Source organism: Ammospiza caudacuta, chromosome Z (genome assembly GCF_027887145.1).
Source record: "Ammospiza caudacuta isolate bAmmCau1 chromosome Z, bAmmCau1.pri, whole genome shotgun sequence".
In the NCBI taxonomy this organism is placed as follows: domain Eukaryota; kingdom Metazoa; phylum Chordata; class Aves; order Passeriformes; family Passerellidae; genus Ammospiza; species Ammospiza caudacuta.
Genome location: NC_080632.1, coordinates 6,749,289 through 6,768,859, shown reverse-complemented (window position 1 = coordinate 6,768,859; position 19,571 = coordinate 6,749,289). Strand labels below are relative to the sequence as shown.

General features: G+C 46.8%; 1 protein-coding gene across 1 annotated transcript; it reads left to right on the top strand.

The window, feature by feature from the left end:
* The first annotated feature begins 906 nt into the window (after positions 1-906).
* Positions 907-19,507, top strand: RNF20 (ring finger protein 20). Its single transcript, XM_058823398.1, has 21 exons — positions 907-1,002; positions 3,754-3,805; positions 4,331-4,501; positions 4,618-4,785; positions 4,903-5,050; positions 5,216-5,398; positions 6,635-6,753; positions 7,573-7,719; positions 7,891-7,968; positions 8,292-8,411; positions 9,640-9,819; positions 10,013-10,148; positions 10,812-10,933; positions 11,245-11,648; positions 12,217-12,334; positions 13,625-13,774; positions 14,720-14,932; positions 16,804-16,929; positions 17,791-17,931; positions 18,256-18,357; positions 18,580-19,507. The coding sequence occupies exons 3-21, from the start codon at positions 4,373-4,375 to the stop codon at positions 18,754-18,756; spliced, it is 2,961 nt and encodes a 986-aa protein (XP_058679381.1). The 5' UTR covers positions 907-1,002; positions 3,754-3,805; positions 4,331-4,372; the 3' UTR covers positions 18,757-19,507.
* The last annotated feature ends 64 nt before the right edge of the window (positions 19,508-19,571 follow it).

Sequence of the window (19,571 nt, the reverse complement as noted above, 5' to 3'; positions counted from 1 at the left end):
TCACAAAGCTGTGCATTTCATGTTTACAGGAGATTCAGTCCATTCAAGTCTCCTTTTGTGGCCACAGCCTGAGCACACCAACACCGCAAGCTCAAAATTGTCTCCTCTCTAGGCTGTTCCTTACACAACATCAGTTCTTCTCTGAGTCTTTGGTGGTTTCTCAATAGCGGGCTTCCCTCTGCTTATGCTAAAAGCGTGCACATCCTTTCCAAGAAACACTCTGCTTCAGTCACTCCAATTCTTAACCAATGGTAATTTTGTAAAGTGCTCAACTCCTTCTTGTAGCAATTGGAAGCGAAGGACTGCGAGGTTCAGGAAAAAGCAGCCATATTTGTCACACTCCTGACTCTAAGTAATTGAAAATTTCTGCAAGATTTTCTCTGCACTGGCATTGGATTTCTTGGCTCCCCCATCTTCTTCACAAAAGTATCTCAAGTATTAATACAAGTATTATTAATCCCTCTCTTTCTCTCCTTACCACTCAGATTTTTTCCTGTAATTTTTCCCTCATCTGTTGTGATGTCTCTGCACAATTCGCACAGTTAATCTTCAAACAGCACGGAGGAAAGCAGAACATTTTCGCTGTTGGAGGGGAGCACGGGCGTGGTCTCTCCAGTGCCGAATGCAGGGAGACATTCACTGCCCCGACCCTGCTGCCACACCATGGCCGGCACAGAACGCTTAACCCACATCAAGCAGCTCCCATGCCCTTCCCGCCCGCTCCGGCCGGGACAAGGCTCCATCCCGGGGCGGGCAGGGAGGCGGTCGCTCCACGGGGCCGCGTGTGGGCGGGGGCGGCTCCGCCCGCGCCGCCATCTTTGGTGCGGGTGAGGGCGCCGGCGTCTGCTGCCGCCGCAGCCCCGCCATGTCGGGCGAGGGCAAAGCGGCGCCTCCATGACGGGTGAGGGCGAAATGGCGGCCGGAAGGCGTGGCCCGTAGCGGCCATTGCCGGTGGAACGGGGCGCGGCGGCGGCGACAGCAGCGACGAGGCGGCCGCGGCGGGTCTGTGGGGCGGCTGTGGGCCGGGGGAAGCCGGGAGGGGGCCATGTGGAGGACGGAGGGGTCGTTGGGGGCTGGAGGTATCGCACACCCGCGGAGGGCGGGACGGACCCGCGGGGAGTCCGGCTGGCGCTGTGGGAAGATGCCGGGGGCAGGGGCAGGATTCCCGCGGGATATGAGAGAGCGAAGGAGGTGTGGGAGCGGCTGGTGTGTGTGGGAAGTTGGATCACAACATCGGTCTGGTTGAGATCACCCTGTGCAACCCCCCTGCCAAGGCAGAGTCACCTGGAGCGGGTGACAGGGGAGCACATTCAGGTGGGTTTAGGATGTCTCCAAAGGCGGAGAGTCCACGACGTCCGTGCGAAGCTGTTCCAGTGCTCTGCCACCCTCAGTGTTTTTCCTCATGTTGAGGTGGAACTTCTTGGGTTTTAGTTTATGGCCAGTGCTCCTCATCCTGTTGCTGGGTAGCACTGAAGAGTCTGGACCACTCTCTTGGCACTCACCTTGGAAATATTTGTGTGCATTAATGAGATCCTCTCCCAGTGTTCTCCAGGCTAACCAGGCCCAGGTATCACAGTCTCTTCTTATATGAGAGATGCTCCAGAGCCCTCATCATCTTTGTGGCTGTCATTGGAACCTCTCCAGCAGCTTCTTCTCTTTCTGGACTCTGAGGAGTTCAGAACTGGACACAGCACCCTATCCATGCCATGCTAGGGCCAAGCAGAGCAAAGGGTTGGGGGTTTTCCCCTTTCTCCTCCAATGCTTAAAATATTCTTGCTGAGCTTGACCTGAAGCCATGGAAAAATCCCCATTAGGCTTGTGGATGGATCATTGTTTGACTGGAGTTCCTGCTGGGGAGTATAAACTCAAAAAGCAGTTTTTAAATCTGCCCAATGCTTTTATTTCTGTTTTTCTGTGTCTTTACATAAATTCAAGTTTTATACGTGTGTAGTGTGATTTCTGTACTGTAGCAGGAACATCAGGTGGTGGCAGATGTAATAAAGGTTTTGGATTTAGTTGTAAAATGGTAGTAAGTAAGAAGAGAAAATCTTCAATCGATAGGGCTTGTAATCAGAAATCCACCTTTTTTAAAAGCAAATACAGAATGAGTAAGTAAAACTTACTGTTAAGTAGCAGAGCAGATCAGCTGTTCTGTGTCAAAAAGGAAATCTGACACTCAAAGAAATGTGCATTCATGCTTGGAGTCCTTTACTTCTTCTATGTGTGAGCAGCAGAAAGGATTGTCAGGCACTGGAAGGGGCTGCCCAGGGAGGTGGTGGAGTCCCTGTCCCTGGCTGGACGTGGCACTCAGTGCTGTGGAGTGGCTGATGCAGTGGTGTTGGTTCATAGGTTGGGCTTGATCTCAGAGGTTTTTCCCATTGTAAATGATTCTGTGAAAGAGAAGGTGGCCATAAAAAATTAATGGGTTGGGGTCTGGTGTACAGTGTGTGAGGAAGTGGTGAGAGGGGACCTGGGGCTGAGGGGGGTGGTGCTAGGAGGCAGTGGAAGGGGTGTTTTGTCTGGGGACAAAAAGTGTGAAAGGCAGTGGGCAGTGGTGGCTTGCTGGACTGACAGGGGACAAATGAGATGTTTTTAGTGACAGCTGCTCCCTTCCAATGCTCTCAGAATTCCAGCTAAAGTCAGTGCTGCTGCAGGCTAAGAGAAGGAAAATGGTTCCATGGCAATTTGTAAATTTGAGATATAATTTAATGTTTCTGTTAGAAGATACCTCACAGGATCTGTGCTGTAACTCAGCAGGATTTGTTTTAGTAACTCACTTAGAAATAGTCTTTATACTGTTTTGCATATGATGAAGGGCAGTGCCACACTGAGATGCTTGTGAAATGCTGAGATTTGGCAAAGCAGGGTACCAGCTTCATCTTCAAAAGGCAATGACCTTCTTGCTTTCAGTAGAACTGCTCAATTAAAGCAGATGAGAACTGGAAGGTTCAGTTCCTAACCCCTGGTTTGACCATAAATTCTATTATAGGCTTAAATGGAACAGGTTGGGTTTTACTGGTATGGTCTGCACTTCATTCACTTCTGGTTTCATTCAGTCAGGCCACAGCCTTAGTGGCTGTGGGACAAGAATGCAGCTCACGTCTAGTGAAGATCTGGTTGGTTCCATTTTTCATTTCCAGCTGCTCCATTTGTGCTGGAAACCTTTTGAGGATACACTTGTAATTTTGCTCAATAATATTTTAGGGAACTACAGGCAATACTGTTCAGACATGAGAAAAGCCTGTGTTATTGTTGAGGGTGATCAAGCATTAGAGAGGCTGCCCAGAGCCATGGCTGAGTTTCTATGCCTGGAGATGCTCAGGCTGCCTGGACAGGGCCCTTGGCAACCTGCTTTGCCTGAGCCTGCTCCATGCAGGAGCACAGGGCAGGTGATGTCCTCCCTCGCAGCCCCAGCTGTTCTGTGATTCTCTGTTAGTCCAGAGCTTTTCAGACTGCTGTGGGTTAGGAACAGGTTCTCTTCAAACATGTTTGCATCTCTCCTGGTACACAGCAAAACTCTCGGAATGGGTCTTTACAAGCCTTGGCTCTGAGTTGCTTTTCAGTTCTGTAGGATTTGTGGGCTCTCTACATACAGGGCTAATTTGTTTCCAGGGTGTTGCTGCCCTCAGCTTTGACTGGCTTTGTGTGTAGATTCAATAGGAACAGTTTGGTTGTTGTGCAATGAACTGGTGCACATACACACTGTTTCAGTTGTTTGCCAAAGTCTAACCTGGTTCATTTTTGTTAATGCAGAAAAGCAGAGAGTGCACCTGGATGAAGACTTTTTTGCAAGGAGGGTGATAAGGTACAGTGCTTCAATTTTAACATTACAGAGCAGTGGATATTTTCCTCATTGGCTTTCTGCTTGAAGTGCAGATCCTGCTGGTGTCTTTTACTAATGTTGGACCAGAATGTGTGAGTCAGCACCGGCTGGCACGATCTGTTTAGAACACAAGGAGTAAATTTGTTTCTATTACAGTGCTCCTTGTGGAAGCAAAGTAACAGAAACAAACAGAAACAAATTTGCTCTCCAAAGCAACAGGTGGGCAGAGGTGCAGTATTACAGATGTGATTGCCCTTAGTGCCAGAGGTTCATTGCCTTGTCAAGAGTTATTCCCAGCTGCAATGTCACTTCAATGATTTACAGTCCTTTACCAGTCTTCCACTTTTAGTCCATTCCTCCCAAAAAATATTTTTCAAAATCTTTCTAGTTCCATGATCTTCTCTGTTTTGGGCGTTTTGTTACTGTGATGTGTCACCATGTTAAAAACCCCAAATAAACTGACTGCAGGGATTTGGCAGTTTTTTTATAGTGTTCTTTAATGTTCAGGAAGAACTTGGAGAAGGTGGGAATCTGTACACTTCAGCCAGCATGTCTGGAATTGGCAATAAACGGACGGCTGGAGAGCCTGGCCCTTCTGCACCTCCGGAGAAGAAGGCAGGGGTTGAAGATTCGGGCACCACTGTGGAGACCATTAAACTTGGTGGTGTTTCTTCAACGGTATATCTTCCTTGCATACCCCCACTCCATCCTTTGGTTTTTTTCATCTGGAGGCAGCAATGTCTCTGGGGTCATGGTGAGCCCTTCTGTGACCTGGCCTGTGTCCCTGTGCCCAGGAGGAGCTGGACATCCGGACCCTGCAGACCAAGAACCGGAAGCTGGCGGAGATGCTCGACCAGCGCCAGGCCATCGAAGATGAGCTTCGGGAGCACATTGAGAAGCTGGAGCGTCGGCAGGCCACCGACGATGCCTCCCTGCTGATCATCAACCGCTACTGGAATCAGGTTGGGAACAGCTTTTGTTACTTCATATACAGTTTTCTTGTCTCCCCTGTACCACTGCACTCCTTTTGTTCACATCCATTCTTTATCTTGTCTTGCCTTGCCTGTCCCATCATTCAGTTTGATGAAAATATCCGCATCATCCTTAAACGCTTCGACCTGGACCAAGGTCTTGGAGATCTTTTGTCTGAAAGAAAAGCACTGGTGGTGCCGGAACCTGAACCAGACTCTGACAGTAATCAGGAGCGCAAAGATGAGAGGGAACGAGGTGAGGCACCTGTCTGGGGACAGTGGGAAAGGTGGATTTCAGCTGTGGACAATGCCGATGTCCATTTCTAAAGGCTGACAGACCTTTTTTTTTGTGATTCTAAAGAGCAGTGATATGCTACCTTCTAGAGCACACTTACTTTTTTTCACCCCTTTATGTTCCCAGGGGAAGGATTGGAGCCAGCATTCTCCTTCCTGGCCACTCTAGCCAGCAGTACCAGTGAGGAAATAGAATCTCAGCTGCAGGAGCGTGTGGAGTCCTCCCGCCGTGCTGTTGCCCAGATTGTGACAATGTATGACAAGCTGCAGGAGAAAGTGGATGTGCTGTCTCACAAGCTGAATAGTGGAGGTATGACAAAGGTGGCAGGTATTCAAGAATGCTTATCTGTCCCTACCTTAGACCTGATCCTGCATTGTAGACATTAAGGTCTACTCCTTCTCATGTGCATTTATTTTCTAAAATGAATTTGTTTGCCTTTCCAAACTCTTGTTATCAAAACCTCTTCTAAAGGACCATGTGCTAGAAGTACATCGTATCTACCTCTGTATTTGAATGCTGAGGGCTCTGCTGAGGCTCTCAGTTGGGCTAAGAAGCAGCTTGTTTCTGCCAGTACTGTGTTCATGTGCCTGAGAAGTCAGAGAGCACAGTTGAACCTCCTCAGCCACCTGTCCTCAGCCACCACATAAAAGGTTTCGCGCTTACAAGTAAAGAAGTGAAATCAGCATTGTTAACTGATGTTGGACTCCTTCTCCTTTGAGGTTTAGTAGAAGGTGTAGCAATAACAAGCTGCTCAGTTTCCACTGAGTCCTGAGCAAAATTGTACCTATCTCATGGTGTGGTGTGCTTAGTGTAGCTGTCAGTTTTGAACATAGCAGAGTTCTGCAGAGAAAGCCAAATTACCATCTTCTAAAAATTAATGGAGCAGATTCACTTTAGACTCAGATGACTGTTGAAAAGACATCATTAGCTTAAGGTAAGATTTTTAATCTTTTGAAAGAAACCTTGGGTGAAATATCACCTCATGCTTGGTGTGCCTTCTGTGTGCTCTGACCAAGTCTGGTATGGGTGTAGGAACATGTTGCTGTCCTTGGCTGGCAGTCATAAGCTGTAGTAGCTTTGACACTGGTGCCATGTGAACCTGTCTCCAGGTGCTCTAGTTTCACCTGTCACCGCAGTGCTGTGGTTGTCACATGGTGTCATGGTGTGTTGGCCTGATGTGTCACCCTGGGCCACCTGTTGCAAGCAGGTTTATGAATGCATTTGGGCAGCATTCGAGTGTCCCTGGGTTCCAAGAGCATGGTCTGGGTTGCTGGCACAGACACAGCTCAAGTGGTCTCTGGTGTTAGGGGATGGCCCCCGGGTCAGAAATGGGCAGCACTGTTAAACTGCAGAGCCTTTTGCTTATGGAGTGCAAGTCAGAGCTCTCTGTGGATTGAGATCAGGCCCTCAGGAAGCACCCATGGCCGAAGTAAATTAAACCAACGTTCGACCCAGAAGTCTCCTTTTCTGTTTTCTTTCTCTCTTTGCTATTCAGGAATCAAAACTAGATTTCCATTAATTCCCTTTTATTTGTGCACCTTTCAGATATTTCACTGATGGAAGAAGCAGTAGTGGAGCTGAATACCTACCTGTCACACGAGAATGGACGGCTGCAGGAACTGGCTGATGTTCTTCAGGAGAAGCACAGAGTCATGTCTCAGGAGGTATGAGCAGGGTAGAGAAAGAAATCTGCTTTGGGGTCCTGCTTAGCATAATTTATGGTTCCCATAGATTGGAAGGCACAAGTTCCTATCCTTGGAGAGGCACAGGAGGAGCATGGTTTGAAAGTTACAAAAAGGGTTGTTGTTGTGGAGAGCTGTACATAGATTTTCTGTATAAATTAGGTTGATTTGCTTGTTACATCATAAAGGAAAGGATGTAAGTGAGACAGTGAACTGAATGGATTTAAATTTTAAAGAAGAGAGGAGAGCAGCGAAACTGGGGGCACTTGATGTTGAGGTGGCTGTGTAGACACCTGGAACAGTCAAGGTGACATCCCTGTCACTATGAATTTCTTGGTTTCTCCGTGTAATTTGACAGTGTAATGATATCAGTTACAGGATGATCCCAGTTGTTAAAGGATTCACATTAGTAGCAGCATTTGTTTGAGAGATTTCAGTTCATTTAAAAATTGGGTTAATGCTGGTCTTGCACAGTGTTAGACATCTGAGCACTTAGGTGCTCTCTAAAGTAGATGGACATAGGGATTGAAAAGATTAAAATCAAAAAAGGCTTCGAATCAGCTGCGGTGGCTGCCTCTGTATTCTGCCAGATATTACCAGCTTCCTGCTCTTTCTCAATTTTCAGTTTTGACTTATTTTTGTTGCTGTCTTGTGTAAAATTCGGGACAGTTCATGGAATAGTCTGTCACCACAGCAAAAGATAAAAAGCACATGATGAATAAGGGCAAAATGACTCCTGAGCAGCATCAGGAAAAGTTGGCTCTATGCAATGTGTTGGCTAAAGCACTCCTTTGATTGCAGTTCTCCAAGCTGCAAGAGAGGGTGGAGACAGCAGAATCCCGGGTGTCTGTCCTGGAGACCATGATTGATGACCTGCAGTGGGACATTGACAAGATCCGCAAGAGAGAGCAGAGGCTCAACCGCCACCTGGCCGACGTCCTGGAACGAGTAAGCGCTGGCCAGGAGACCTGGGAAGTGGGGGTGGTGTTGGATGGGTGTGTGTCATCCTCTCTGGGACTTTGCTGGGAGAACTGAGAACCTGCAGTGTTCTTTCTTTGGTCTTGGACCTGCTGCATCACTCTTGTCAGTATTTCACTGGGTCTCTTGTATTTCTTGCAGGTAAATTCCAAAGGCTACAAGGTGTATGGAGCTGGGAGCAGCCTCTATGGGGGAACAATTACCATTAATGCCCGCAAGGTGAGGTCAGGAGCTTGTCTGTTGGCAAGGGGAAGAATACATTCAAGGAGAACAAGGGCCACAATTTGAACAGAATTTAGATACTTATTTTAGATAATTTTTAGATCCTGTGCCACAAAGCTGAGTGACTCTGGACAAGCCATTTTGTCTGTGTCATGAGTTTTCTACTTAAGAAACACCTGGTGGAATTAGACTCTTGTCTCGCTTGGTCAAGTTACCCGACTGCTCGGTCTGTAGCTGCTGTTACTGCATGAACAGATAGTTCATTAGCACTCTCAGGAGACACATTAACAGTAGGATTTACAAGCAGTTTATCCCAACAGTTTGAGGAGATGAATGCAGAGCTGGAAGAGAATAAAGAGCTTGCTGGGAATCGCCTTAATGAATTGGAGGAACTGCGTCAAGATCTTGAGGAAGTAACAACACAGAATGAAAAGCTCAAGGTGAGACACCTGTAGCTGTGTGAGGATGAATGTGTTCTGTGGGATGGGCAGCCCTCAGCTTTGCAATGCTGTATCTGCAGAAACCTCATTGCAGTGTCTGTTCTGAGCCTGCTCTTTAGCTGTGTTACACTTTGCTCCAGGTACAATTGAGCGGATCTGTGGCTCCACTTGCAGCTCAGTGCGTTGGTGACACCGCGTGGCCACTGCTGGAAATTGTAATGGTTTCCTGCCCGTGTCCCGTTCTGATCTTTGAGTCCATTTTAACCATGTCTGGTAAAACTGTTTTCAGATTTTTACCATCTTCCGCTTTCCCCATGCCCTATGCAAGTGGAACCAGAGAACAGAAACAATCAAGGAACTTGTATGGGGAGAGAGGCTCTTGAAAGAGTCAATGAACCTCTGTCTTCCCCACTGTGGGGGATGGATAGATAGGAGACAGCCTGTGAGTTTGTGATGTTTTAAAAGTGGTAACACAAGAAGCCATGGCTCTGTGGTAGATAAGTGTATGATGGAGAGAATAATCCAAATTTCATCTTAGTGGTCATGCTAGTTATAAGAAAAGTCTGTCTCAGTAACTTAAATCCAGAGATCTGATGCTGAAAACTGTCTTGAGGCACCTCTGAATTCTGTTTATCCACATGAGGTTGTTTAGAGAGAAGTGGTCTTTAGCTAACAACTTTTTTTTTGCCCTGTAATTACTTTTAAGCTGACTGCATGTATATATGTGTCTGTTTCACTGCAGCTAGTCACAATCATTTGCTAACTATTTTTTTTGCAGTTCACTTCTATACCTCTGGAATTTTCTTTCATTTCTCTTTCTTTCAGTTATCTAGTGGTAGAAGGCTGACATAATGCCTACTTGCATGTGTATTTCCTCTGTTCTCTCATACTTTTCTATGTGTCCATCTTTATTGATCTGAGTGTTTACAATTTATTATGTTTTCCAAGCTCATATCTTTGAGAGAAACTATTTCAGGACCTAAGATTCAAAAACTTCCATCTTGTGGTTGTGTGAGAGAAGCGGCCTAGCGCATGAAGAGAACACAGACACTTTTTAAGATTGGTGCTGAATCATATCATTTGGACCTACTTCACAGCAGTGCTATTCAAGTTCTACTTTTGTCTTTGCTTGTGGCAGCTTGATTCACTGTTCTTCTGTCTTGAGAGACAGAAACCAAAGGCAAGGGGATAATTTTCTTTTTGTGGCATTTTCTTGTGTCCCAACCAGGTTGAGCTGCGGCGGGCAGTGGAAGAGGCTGTGAAGGAGACCCCAGAATATCGTTGCATGCAGTCCCAGTTTTCTGTTTTGTACAATGAGAGTCTGCAGCTGAAGGCACACCTTGACGAAGCCCGCACGCTGCTCCACGGCACCCGCGCCACGCACCAGCGCCAGGTGGAACTGATCGAGGTAATGCCTCTGCTCCCTCAGCCTGGGAGCTCTGCCGTGCCACCAGCCATCACTGCTGGGTCTGTGTGCCTCTGCAAATGCTCAGGAAATAGACGTTTCTGGCAATAATTCAGGCTCTGGTGGTGCCTGATATTGATGAGGTGAGATACTCCAGGTTCAGAGCATTGAGTTCTGTTTCCTTTTTGTTCCTCAGAGGGATGAGGTCAGCCTTCACAAGAAGCTACGCACAGAGGTGATTCAGCTGGAGGACACCCTGGCACAAGTCCGCAAAGAGTATGAGATGTTGAGGATAGAGTTTGAACAGACACTTGCTGCCAATGAGCAAGCAGGTAAGGTGTTGTTCTGCTGTCCCTAAAACAAACACCACCTACCCACCAATGCCCCTTAGGGGCTACAGTGCGCTAGGATGCATGGGTTGATTCCTTGTTGCTATTAAATACTTGTTCTGGCATCTCTCCTCATCTCAACAAACAAAGCTGTTCACCTGTTTTGTTGGGAGGCCAATTCCATGTTATCCAACTTTCTAGATGCTGCATAATAGGTACATTTTGCTAACAATTCTGGTTTATGGCAGGATGTATTGCATGATTAAAAATTACTTGAGGAGAGGATTCATTTCCAAGTCTGTAAGGACAATCTAGATAGCAAAGCAGTGATTCTTAAATTTCATCAGAAGAAATAAATTACTTCTGAAGTAGCATTTAAATCAGATTTCTTTTGTAACATGACATGTTTCCCTTAGGCGCCTGGTCATAAAAAGAATGTTAAGTGGGAACTTAGGACTATGAATTTGCAAGGACTTATGGTTGCGTATAAAACTGGCATGACTTTCCTTCTGCAAATGTTTTGTGTTGCTCTGTTATATGGCAGAGTGGTGATAGTCTTATTTTGTTCTTTGTCATTGTCACTTACCTTGTTCTCCATCTCCATGAAAGTCCTAAAGAAGATTGACGGAAGTGTGGTTTGTTGCAGAGGTGTTTCTGTTTTTGCAGGTCCCATTAATCGGGAGATGCGTCACCTCATCAGCAGCCTCCAGAATCACAACCACCAGCTGAAGGGAGAGGTGCTGAGATACAAGCGCAAACTGAGAGAGGCCCAATCTGACCTGAGCAAGGTAACACAGCCGGAAATGCCAGAAAAGAGGGAAGAAGCTTAGGAGAAGGGGGAATGCTGTCACCCTTGCCAGGAATACCAACTTTTCTGATACGCTGTGCAGGATGCAGTGAAATTTTCTATAGAGCTCTGCTGTCTGCTGCTTCTTTAGACCAAACAAATGGTCTTCCTTTGTAGCTGTGTAGTGCTCCATGAAAATGGGGCGTGGAAGCATGGATCTGGGAAGACAAGGGAGAAGGGGATAAGGAAGACTCCTGGCTAAGAACTTAAACATTTGTTTTCTTGGTCATCTCTCTTCCTGTTCCACACCAGATCCGCTCTCGCAGTGGCAGTGCTCTCCTCCAGTCCCAGTCCAGCACTGAAGACACAAAGGAGGAACCTGCAGAGATCAAGCAGGAGCCTGATGATCCTTCTGCCCCAGTGCCTGTTCCCAAGGCTGCTTCTGAAGATGTTAATGAGATGAAGGCCAGGCGAGATGAAGAGGAACGGGAGCGGGAGAGACGGGAAAGGGAGAGGGAACGAGAGAAGGAAAAGGAGAAGGAGAAAGAGAGAGAACGAGAAAAAGAGAAAGAGAAGGAAAAGGAGCGGGAGCGGGAAAAGCAGAAGCAAAAGGAATCAGAGAAGGAGAGAGAGTCCAAAGAGAAGGAGAAAGGGAAGCATGAAGATGGAAGAAAGAAGGAGGCTGAAGTGATCAAGCAGCTGAAGGCTGAGCTCAAGTAAGAGTTGCTGTTTCTCCCTTTCCTGTGTGAGCAGTCCCCAAGCCTGGGGTGTTCATGTGTTCTTGCTTTTACGGGATCAGCATCACTGAAGTTGGGAACCAAGAGAGTTTCTTGACACCCTCTGTATCTGATTGTGATATGGTCAGTGCAGTAGCCTAAAGCATGAATTACCAAAGCAGATACTTCATGGTGTGAGTCAAGTAATATTGATTTGTTGCTGTCATAACAACAGCACAGAAGTTCACAGCAGTAGGTTATTAAGAGAGGACACAGCAGTGTTCCCACTCCTATATGGTTCCCAAAGCAGAGGTGGAGAGTTTGTAGGTATTATTAGGATATGTATTTCATCTCCAGGCTACGTCTTGCATTTCAACCTGTGTGCCTGAAAATGTTTTATTTCCAGCCTATACTCAGCTGCTGTTTTATGTTACCAGGATAAAATGAGCCACCAACAACTCCATATCCATATGGGAGATGAAAGAATATTGACAGGCTGTGGTGCTGGCTGTGTAACAGTGTGGCTTTGCTGCTGTGTTCTCACTGTGGTCTGTCTGCCTTTCTCCAGGAAGGCCCAGGAGAGCCAGAAGGAAATGAAACTGTTGCTAGATATGTACCGCTCTGCCCCTAAAGAGCAGAGAGACAAAGTGCAGCTCATGGCAGCTGAGAAGAAGGCAAAAGCTGAGGTATTCCAAATTTCTCTTCCTCTTTTCTTTTTAATGTGTTACTTAAACTTCTTTTCAGATACTCTGTAGCAGAACTGTGTTGTTTCTCTCCTCAGAACTGAGGGTTGTTTGTCTTCTCAGCTTTGTCACTTAGAGATTGGAATGGTCTGGAGATAAACGGGGACTAGTTCCTAGTGCAGGCACACTCACACAACAATCTCTAGGTTCATAAGCACAGACCCAGTTGCAGATTCTTTCAGTTCCAGCATGTCCCTCTCTATGGGACCCCTGCGGTTCCAAGCCCCTCTTGCCTTCTTCACAAGCAGATCTTACCTGTAGGCAGCACTTCCTCTGTGCAGCACACACACATGGCGTAAAGAGTTAGATTACATGGCAATACTTAGGAAAATGTGTAATGAAAAGATACAAGAAGATAGGACAGGACAGGCTGTGATGATCGTGGGCAAGGCTGAGCCAGACAAATGTGTACTGATTGCCCATATTTCCCATGGGACTGGCTTCTTTTATACCCTTCTCCATCTAACCCCAGTTTGTTCATCCTTGGTCTCCATTTCCCTGCACATTTCTTCTGGATTTGAGCCGCTCTTAATTGCCGCAGCTGTCCCAGTTCAGGAGCCATTCCTGCTTTACAGTGTCATCAGTTACAAAGTCCCAGCTGATCTTCCTGGAAGTGGTTCCCATAGTTTCTTGGAAACTGTTGTGACTGGGGAGGTTTGCTTCCTCTTTATGTAGCTGTGTTTGTTTTGTCAGGTTTGTGTCTCTATATATTTTGTTTTGGGTTTTCTCCTTCTCCCACACTCAGATAATCTTGATGGAGTAAATATTTTTACACTCTCATGTGCTCTCAACATTTAGTGTGACTGACCAGGTTTCATTCTCATCACTGCCTCCCTTACCATTTGTCTGCCAAGTTTGTATCTCTGTATGTTTTATTTTACCTTTTCATTTTCCTCTAATCCCCTCCTTGTATGGAAGAAGGTCCTTGACCAGATGGCCTTAAAGGAGCAGAGGCTTTCTGAGCCTATATACATGTACAATTGCAGGAGACTGATGTTCCTACTCTGATAAAAGATGAAATGAAATTTTCAAAGGTGTGGAAGTCAAGATCTTGGGCCTACAGCCCATCTCAATGGTACATCTGCCTGTAACACTGTCAAAACAACCTGGGGTTTTTTTGCCATGCTTTGAAGGCAGTCCTGAGTGTTTCAGAGAATTTTCGGGAAAACAGGCTCTGAACAATGCTCAGGGCATATCCTTGTGTTTAGTGTTGTTTCTGGTTGGTTCTTTTAGCTTGAAGAACTGAGGCAGAGGGTGAAAGAATTGGAAGACAAGGAAAAAAAGGAGAGTAAGAAGATGGCTGATGAGGATGCCCTCCGCAAGATCCGAGCAGTGGAAGAACAGATTGAATATTTACAGAAGAAACTTGCCATGGCTAAGCAGGTGAGAAATTCCTGATGAGTTCTCTTTTGACTGGGGCAACTGGAGGAGCTGCCTTCAGGTTACGTCCAGAAAGAGAGAAGGAATTTATATCTGTATGGGCCAGGGATGGGAGTTTGGTGCTTGTTTACCAAAGGGGAAAAAAACTGACCAAGCAAAAGAGCCACCAATAAAATAACCCCCTTCACCCTCAGCTCTGGGATATCACAGGCAGGCCATGGTGGGAAATGTTTAATCACAATTAAACATTAAATAAACAGTTAAACATATGGCCTTGGTGAAGAACAAAGAGGAGAATTGGCTTTATTTTGTCAGCCATTGGGGGAAGAGATGACAACTTCTTTTTAAGACTTATTACCTCCTCAGTTCATTTAGTGAATATTTTGCATTGGAAGTGGTACATACCTTCTGCTAAAAATGGCTCAATCCAATGAGAGAGCAGGAACACCTCAGCAGGATAGAGGCAAGCCAATGAATTGACACGTACTTTCTTAGAATTTGGATTCTTGTTGCTGTAGAACAGAACTGCTCTACCATTTCAATGCTGAAGTGGCCAAAGTGAGTTTAAGCAGCTTGGCAGCCTGTTAGTTGGAAGCTGTCAAGCTGTCCACACGTAGAATTTTTGCCCTGGTGCATGTGACAGCTGTTCAGCTGCTGGGAATTGGGTGTTGATTTCTGCCCAGCTCTGGCAACGACTGTGTCAAACCTGATTCTGCCAAACAAGTGACATGTAACCATCTTTTCTCTGCACCTTCAAATTCAGAGTACCTCTGCTGTGCTGCAGACTTGTAGAGAATACATTTTTCTGGTTGTTGGGATAATGGTGTTCCCTGACACTGAGAATCTTCCTCCATCTTCGATAGGTTTGGTGTCTCTGAATAAAAGGTTCAGGCTCACTCTAGGGGGTCCAGGGCACAGTTTGGCCAGAGCCTGTGATTCTTTTGCCAGGAGGAAGAGGCCCTGCTTTCAGAAATGGATGTCACGGGCCAAGCCTTTGAAGACATGCAAGAGCAGAACATCCGCCTGATGCAGCAGCTGCGGGAGAAGGATGATGCCAACTTCAAGCTGATGTCAGAACGTATCAAGTCCAACCAGATCCATAAGCTGCTGAAAGAGGAAAAGGAGGAGCTAGCAGATCAAGTTTTGACACTGAAAACACAGGTAATAGGGAAAAAGGAGAGAGGACAAGAGAGATGGTGGGGAGATGGAGGTGTGGGTTATCTGTTTTAGGCAGCTGCGCACAACCATTTGCTCTCTCCCCCACTGAGGGAAAGGGGAAAGAATCAGAAGGGACAAAGTGAGAAAACAGGTGAGCTGAATAAAGGCAGTTGAGCAGTTATAGCAGAGATGTCCATACAAGCGAAACAAGAAATTAATTAACTGGTTACTTCCTGGGGCAGGCAGGAAGGCATGGCTTAATCAGGCCTTACTGTTACTAAATGCTGCAGCTCTGAAAATCCTCCCACTGCCGCCTTTCCACCAGCTGTTGCTGCTGTGCACAGCATTGTAGGGTGTGGAACACCCCTTGGGCCAGCTGGATCAGCTGTCCTGGCTGTGTGGCATCCCAGCTTCCTGGGCACCCTCAGCCTACCTGCTGGTGGGCAGCATGAGACACAGAAGGTCTTGGTGCTGTAGAAGTACTGCTCAGCAGCAGCTAAAACAGGGCTGTGTTACTGACAGTGTTTTGCTCCAAAATGCAAAACATAGCAGCATGTGAGCTGCTCTGAAGAGAATTAACTGTCCTCACCAGAATCAGTCCAGGATGGAGTGTTCCTCTTACCAGTCTGGGAATGCATCAGGATTCAAAGGGGCCTGTCATTGTAGGAAACTGAGGCTGCTGTATGAGCATTACAATGTCCTATGGGTTCACTGCTATGGAGAGCAGATGAGTGAGGAAAAGTGGGAAGTTCTTTTCCTGTTGGAATAGTACTTCTGCCTGTATATTCTACCTGTAACTGTATATACTGGTAACAAGCAGGAGGAGTTGGAAACCGTGGTTCAGTCTGAACTACCTCAGACATAGGCACAGGCTGGGAGAGGAAATCACTGAGAGCACCAGAGCAGAGAAGGACTCTTGGATTCAGGTGGATGAGAGGCTCGACCTGACCCAGCGGCGCACGCTGGGAGCCCAGAAAGCCAACTGCATCCTGGGTTGCATCCAAAGCAGCGTGGGCAGCAGGCTGAGGGAGGGGATTCTGCCCCTCTGCTCTGCCCTTGTGAGAGCCCAGCTGCAGTGCTGCATCCAGCTCTGGGGTCCTCAGCACAGGAAAGACACATGGACCTCTTGGAGGGAGTCCAGAGGAGCCTGTAAAGATGATGAGAAGAAATGAGCACCTCTGCTACAAGAACAGGCTGAGAGAGCTGGGCCTGTTCAGCTTGGAGAATACTTAGGGGAGACTTCATTGCAGCCTTCCAGTACCTGAAGGGGGCTTAGAAAAATGAGGGAGATTACCAGGACAAGAGGCAGTGATTTTAAATTGAAAGGGGGCAGGGTTATATTAGATGTTAGAAAGAAATTCTTCACTCAGAGGGTGGTGAGGCACTGCTGGAGGTTGCCCAAAGATGTTGTGGATGCCTCATCTCTGGAAGTGTTCAAGGCCAGGCTTGGATGGGGCTTTGAGAAACATGCCCTAGTGGAAGTTATCTCAGGGAGTTATCTCAGGCTGGGACCAGAGGATCTTTAAGGTCCCTTCCAATCCAGGCCATTCTATGACTTTGTATCCTGTCATCCTTGGCGCCACTGTGGAACTGTTCACTGCCTTACAGCAAGTCTTTAAGCCACTGTCCAAAAATTAAGACATCTTTGTTGCAAATATTTGACTGCTAACTTTTAAAGTGTTGACCAGAGAGATCTGGGTACAGCTCTCTCGATACAGGCACAACTGCTCTGGGAGAAAAAGGCAAGCTGAAGGTGTGCTCTCTGGTGATGGGGAGGCAGGGGTAGTTTTAGCTACAGCTTGAATGACAGCTCTGAAGACCCACAGAGCATGCATGCATTCATTCCTTCTCTTCCCACTGTGTCCCTTTCCAAGGTGGATGCCCAGCTGCAGGTGGTGCGTAAGCTGGAGGAGAAGGAACACCTACTGCAGAGCAGCATTGGAACAGGAGAGAAGGAGCTGGGGCTGCGAACACAGGCTCTGGAGATGAACAAACGCAAGGTGAGCGATGCCTTCCTTTCCTCTTGGGCTGTGAGGGGGAGTTGCTGCCTTGGGGAGGCATGGAAGGCTCTGAGCTCTTACTGGCATTACAGAACCTGGTATTTCCTTGTTTGGGATGAGTGTATCAGAAGGCTGAGGAGTCCTGGAGAGAATTATGATTTAAGTACTGGAGACTGATGTTTTGCTTTGATAAGGAAAAGCAGGTTATACATTTTTCTGTGTAACCTGTGGTGAAGAAAGAGCAGCCAGATGAAGTTAATTGAGGTCAAGGCCTTTGTAGCAAGGATGGGAGAGGCAAAAGGAAATACAGCTGGGGAATGTGAATACTTTCAACAAATGCCTAAGATCAATGAAGTAGGTGTGTTATCAGTAAAATAAGACTAAGTCTTATAGCTGCCTTTGTTGTTAAGTTTTAGAAGTACAGAAATTACATTAAACAGGCAAAAAGGAAAGCACTGTGAAGAGGAGCTGGGGACAATTCAGCAGAGTCACCTGTGCTTAGCATGACAATTTGTGGTGCAAGGGCATTTGGTTATAAAGTTAGAAGAGAGCTGGTGAAGAGAGAAGATTGTTAGATATAGGTATCTTGCAGTTCTGTCTATTAACAGCTATAGAACTGCCTCTGAACACTTTAGTAGAGAAAATGTGAAAGCTGGAAGGCTGAAAATACCTCAAGAAGAGATTTGGATGATCATTAGTGTTTTTCTAATGGCTTTGCAGTGTGCCAGGGTTTGGCTCTGCCCAAAGGAATCTTGAAGCTAAATGATAGAACTTGTTGATAATAAGGTAATAACAAGGGACTAGAAGCCACTAGAGCTGTTCTTCTATGTTTGGTCCTTATATACTGGTTTTCTTTCTCAGGCCATGGATGCAGCCCAGCTTGCAGATGATCTGAAGGCCCAGCTAGAGCTGGCTCAGAAGAAGTTACATGATTTTCAGGAAGAGATTGTGGAAAACAGAGTAACTAGAGAGAAAGAGATGTTCAACTTCAAAAGGGCTGAGGTATATATCCTATGCACAATCCTTTAAGATCTGTCTGCTTTAGTGTCCTTCTCCTTGTACGCTGAGCTTGCCAAGGGTTTCAGCTGAACTGCTCTTGGTGTCCAGTTTCACTTTGACTTTGGCTTCATCAGGTCTTGCCTCTTTCAGATTTTGTCCCCTGATAACTGACAATACTTGTGGCATCAGAGGATCACGTTGTCTCTTAGATTATAGTGGGTGAAACTATGGGTGGCATAACTTAGCCAGGTGCATGTTCTCTTTGGTCCCTGAAGAAACTGACAGAGAATGTACTGCTCCTTCTCTTGGTCTCCTGTTATTGTGCAGGAAGATATTTCTAGGTTGCGCAGGAAGCTGGAGACCACAAAGAAGCCTGACATGGTTCCCAACTGTGATGAGATCTTGATGGAGGAAATCAAGGATTACAAGGTGAGTATCTCTGTCCCTCGGCTTCCCTTTTTACCTTAGTCAGAAGATGTGTAGGCACACTTCCACTATCTGACATCTCTCGTCTGTACTCTGGCACTGGAGAAACCACATTGTCCTTCTGAGGAATGGAAGGACCTTCATGTTGAGACATGTCTGAGCACAGCACCTGGGCTGCAGGTACCCTCACAGCTCTGTGTCTGTGTGTCTGTGTGTGTGTTGCAGGCCCGCCTGACGTGCCCGTGCTGCAACATGCGCAAGAAGGACGCGGTGCTCACCAAGTGCTTCCACGTCTTTTGCTTTGAGTGCGTGAAGACGCGCTATGACACCCGGCAGCGCAAGTGCCCCAAGTGCAACGCGGCCTTTGGGGCCAACGACTTCCACAGGATCTACATTGGCTGAGGCCCTCTGAGCCCCCGCTGCTGCCGAGCCAGCCTCCCTCCCTCTCAGCTTCTGCTGCCTGAGCTGCAGTGTCTCCTGGGAGGGGCCTTCAGGGTCTCAAAAGAAACACACTCTGGATCTTACTTCCTTTCTTGGCCCTGTCCCTTTGGTCTTGCCCTCGGTCCCTTTGGTCTTGCCCTCGGTTTTTGTGTGTTCTTTGTGCCTGAGAGGAAATTGCCCATCCCTCGCTTTCACACTGCCAAGGTGGGAACTGAAGTGCTGCCTTGGTGGGATAGAAGCTGAGCTGCAGCAGAGATTTGTGAGAGCTTTATTTGAGGGTTCTTCTTTGGATGCTAATTAAATCCTATCAAGGACTCACACTGCTCCTGGGAGGGAAGAGTTTCCCAATTAACAGGCCCAATAGAGACCAAGGAAATGAATCTGTATCCTCAGTGGAATAACTCCTTAGGTACCTGTCCATCTTCCTGAGCCAGGGCAAGAACCCCTGAGGGCTGGTGCACTAGGAAACCCTAGCCCCAAACAACACATCTAAATATCCAGAAGAGGAGAAAGGAGAGATCTTGGAGACCCTTAGAAAATAGCATTCCACTGATGAGCCCTGGTTGATGTGCTCACTTTCCCCTAGGCTGAGGCATTGCTGTCACTGTCCGTCTCAGAGAGGGACTTCTAGTGGTTCCTTTGCTGCAGGTTTACCATAAAGATTAACCTTGTTATGTACAAATTCTTATTAAAGCTGTTGTTTGTTTTATTTTTCTGGTTCTCCTGCCTCTGGTATGTCTGTCTACTCTCCCATCCGTTGTCCAGTTCTTGGAAAC

What these genes read in the sequence shown, in the direction of transcription:
- RNF20 (XM_058823398.1), top strand. Translation starts at nt 4,373, where the DNA reads ATGTCTGGAATTGGCAATAAACGGACGGCTGGAGAGCCTGGCCCTTCT. An exon ending in GCCAGGTGGAACTGATCGAG is followed by an intron (nt 9,820 to 10,012) that starts GTAATGCCTCTG and finishes TTTGTTCCTCAG; the next exon opens with AGGGATGAGGTCAGCCTTCA. An exon ending in TGCTGCCAATGAGCAAGCAG is followed by an intron (nt 10,149 to 10,811) that starts GTAAGGTGTTGT and finishes CTGTTTTTGCAG; the next exon opens with GTCCCATTAATCGGGAGATG.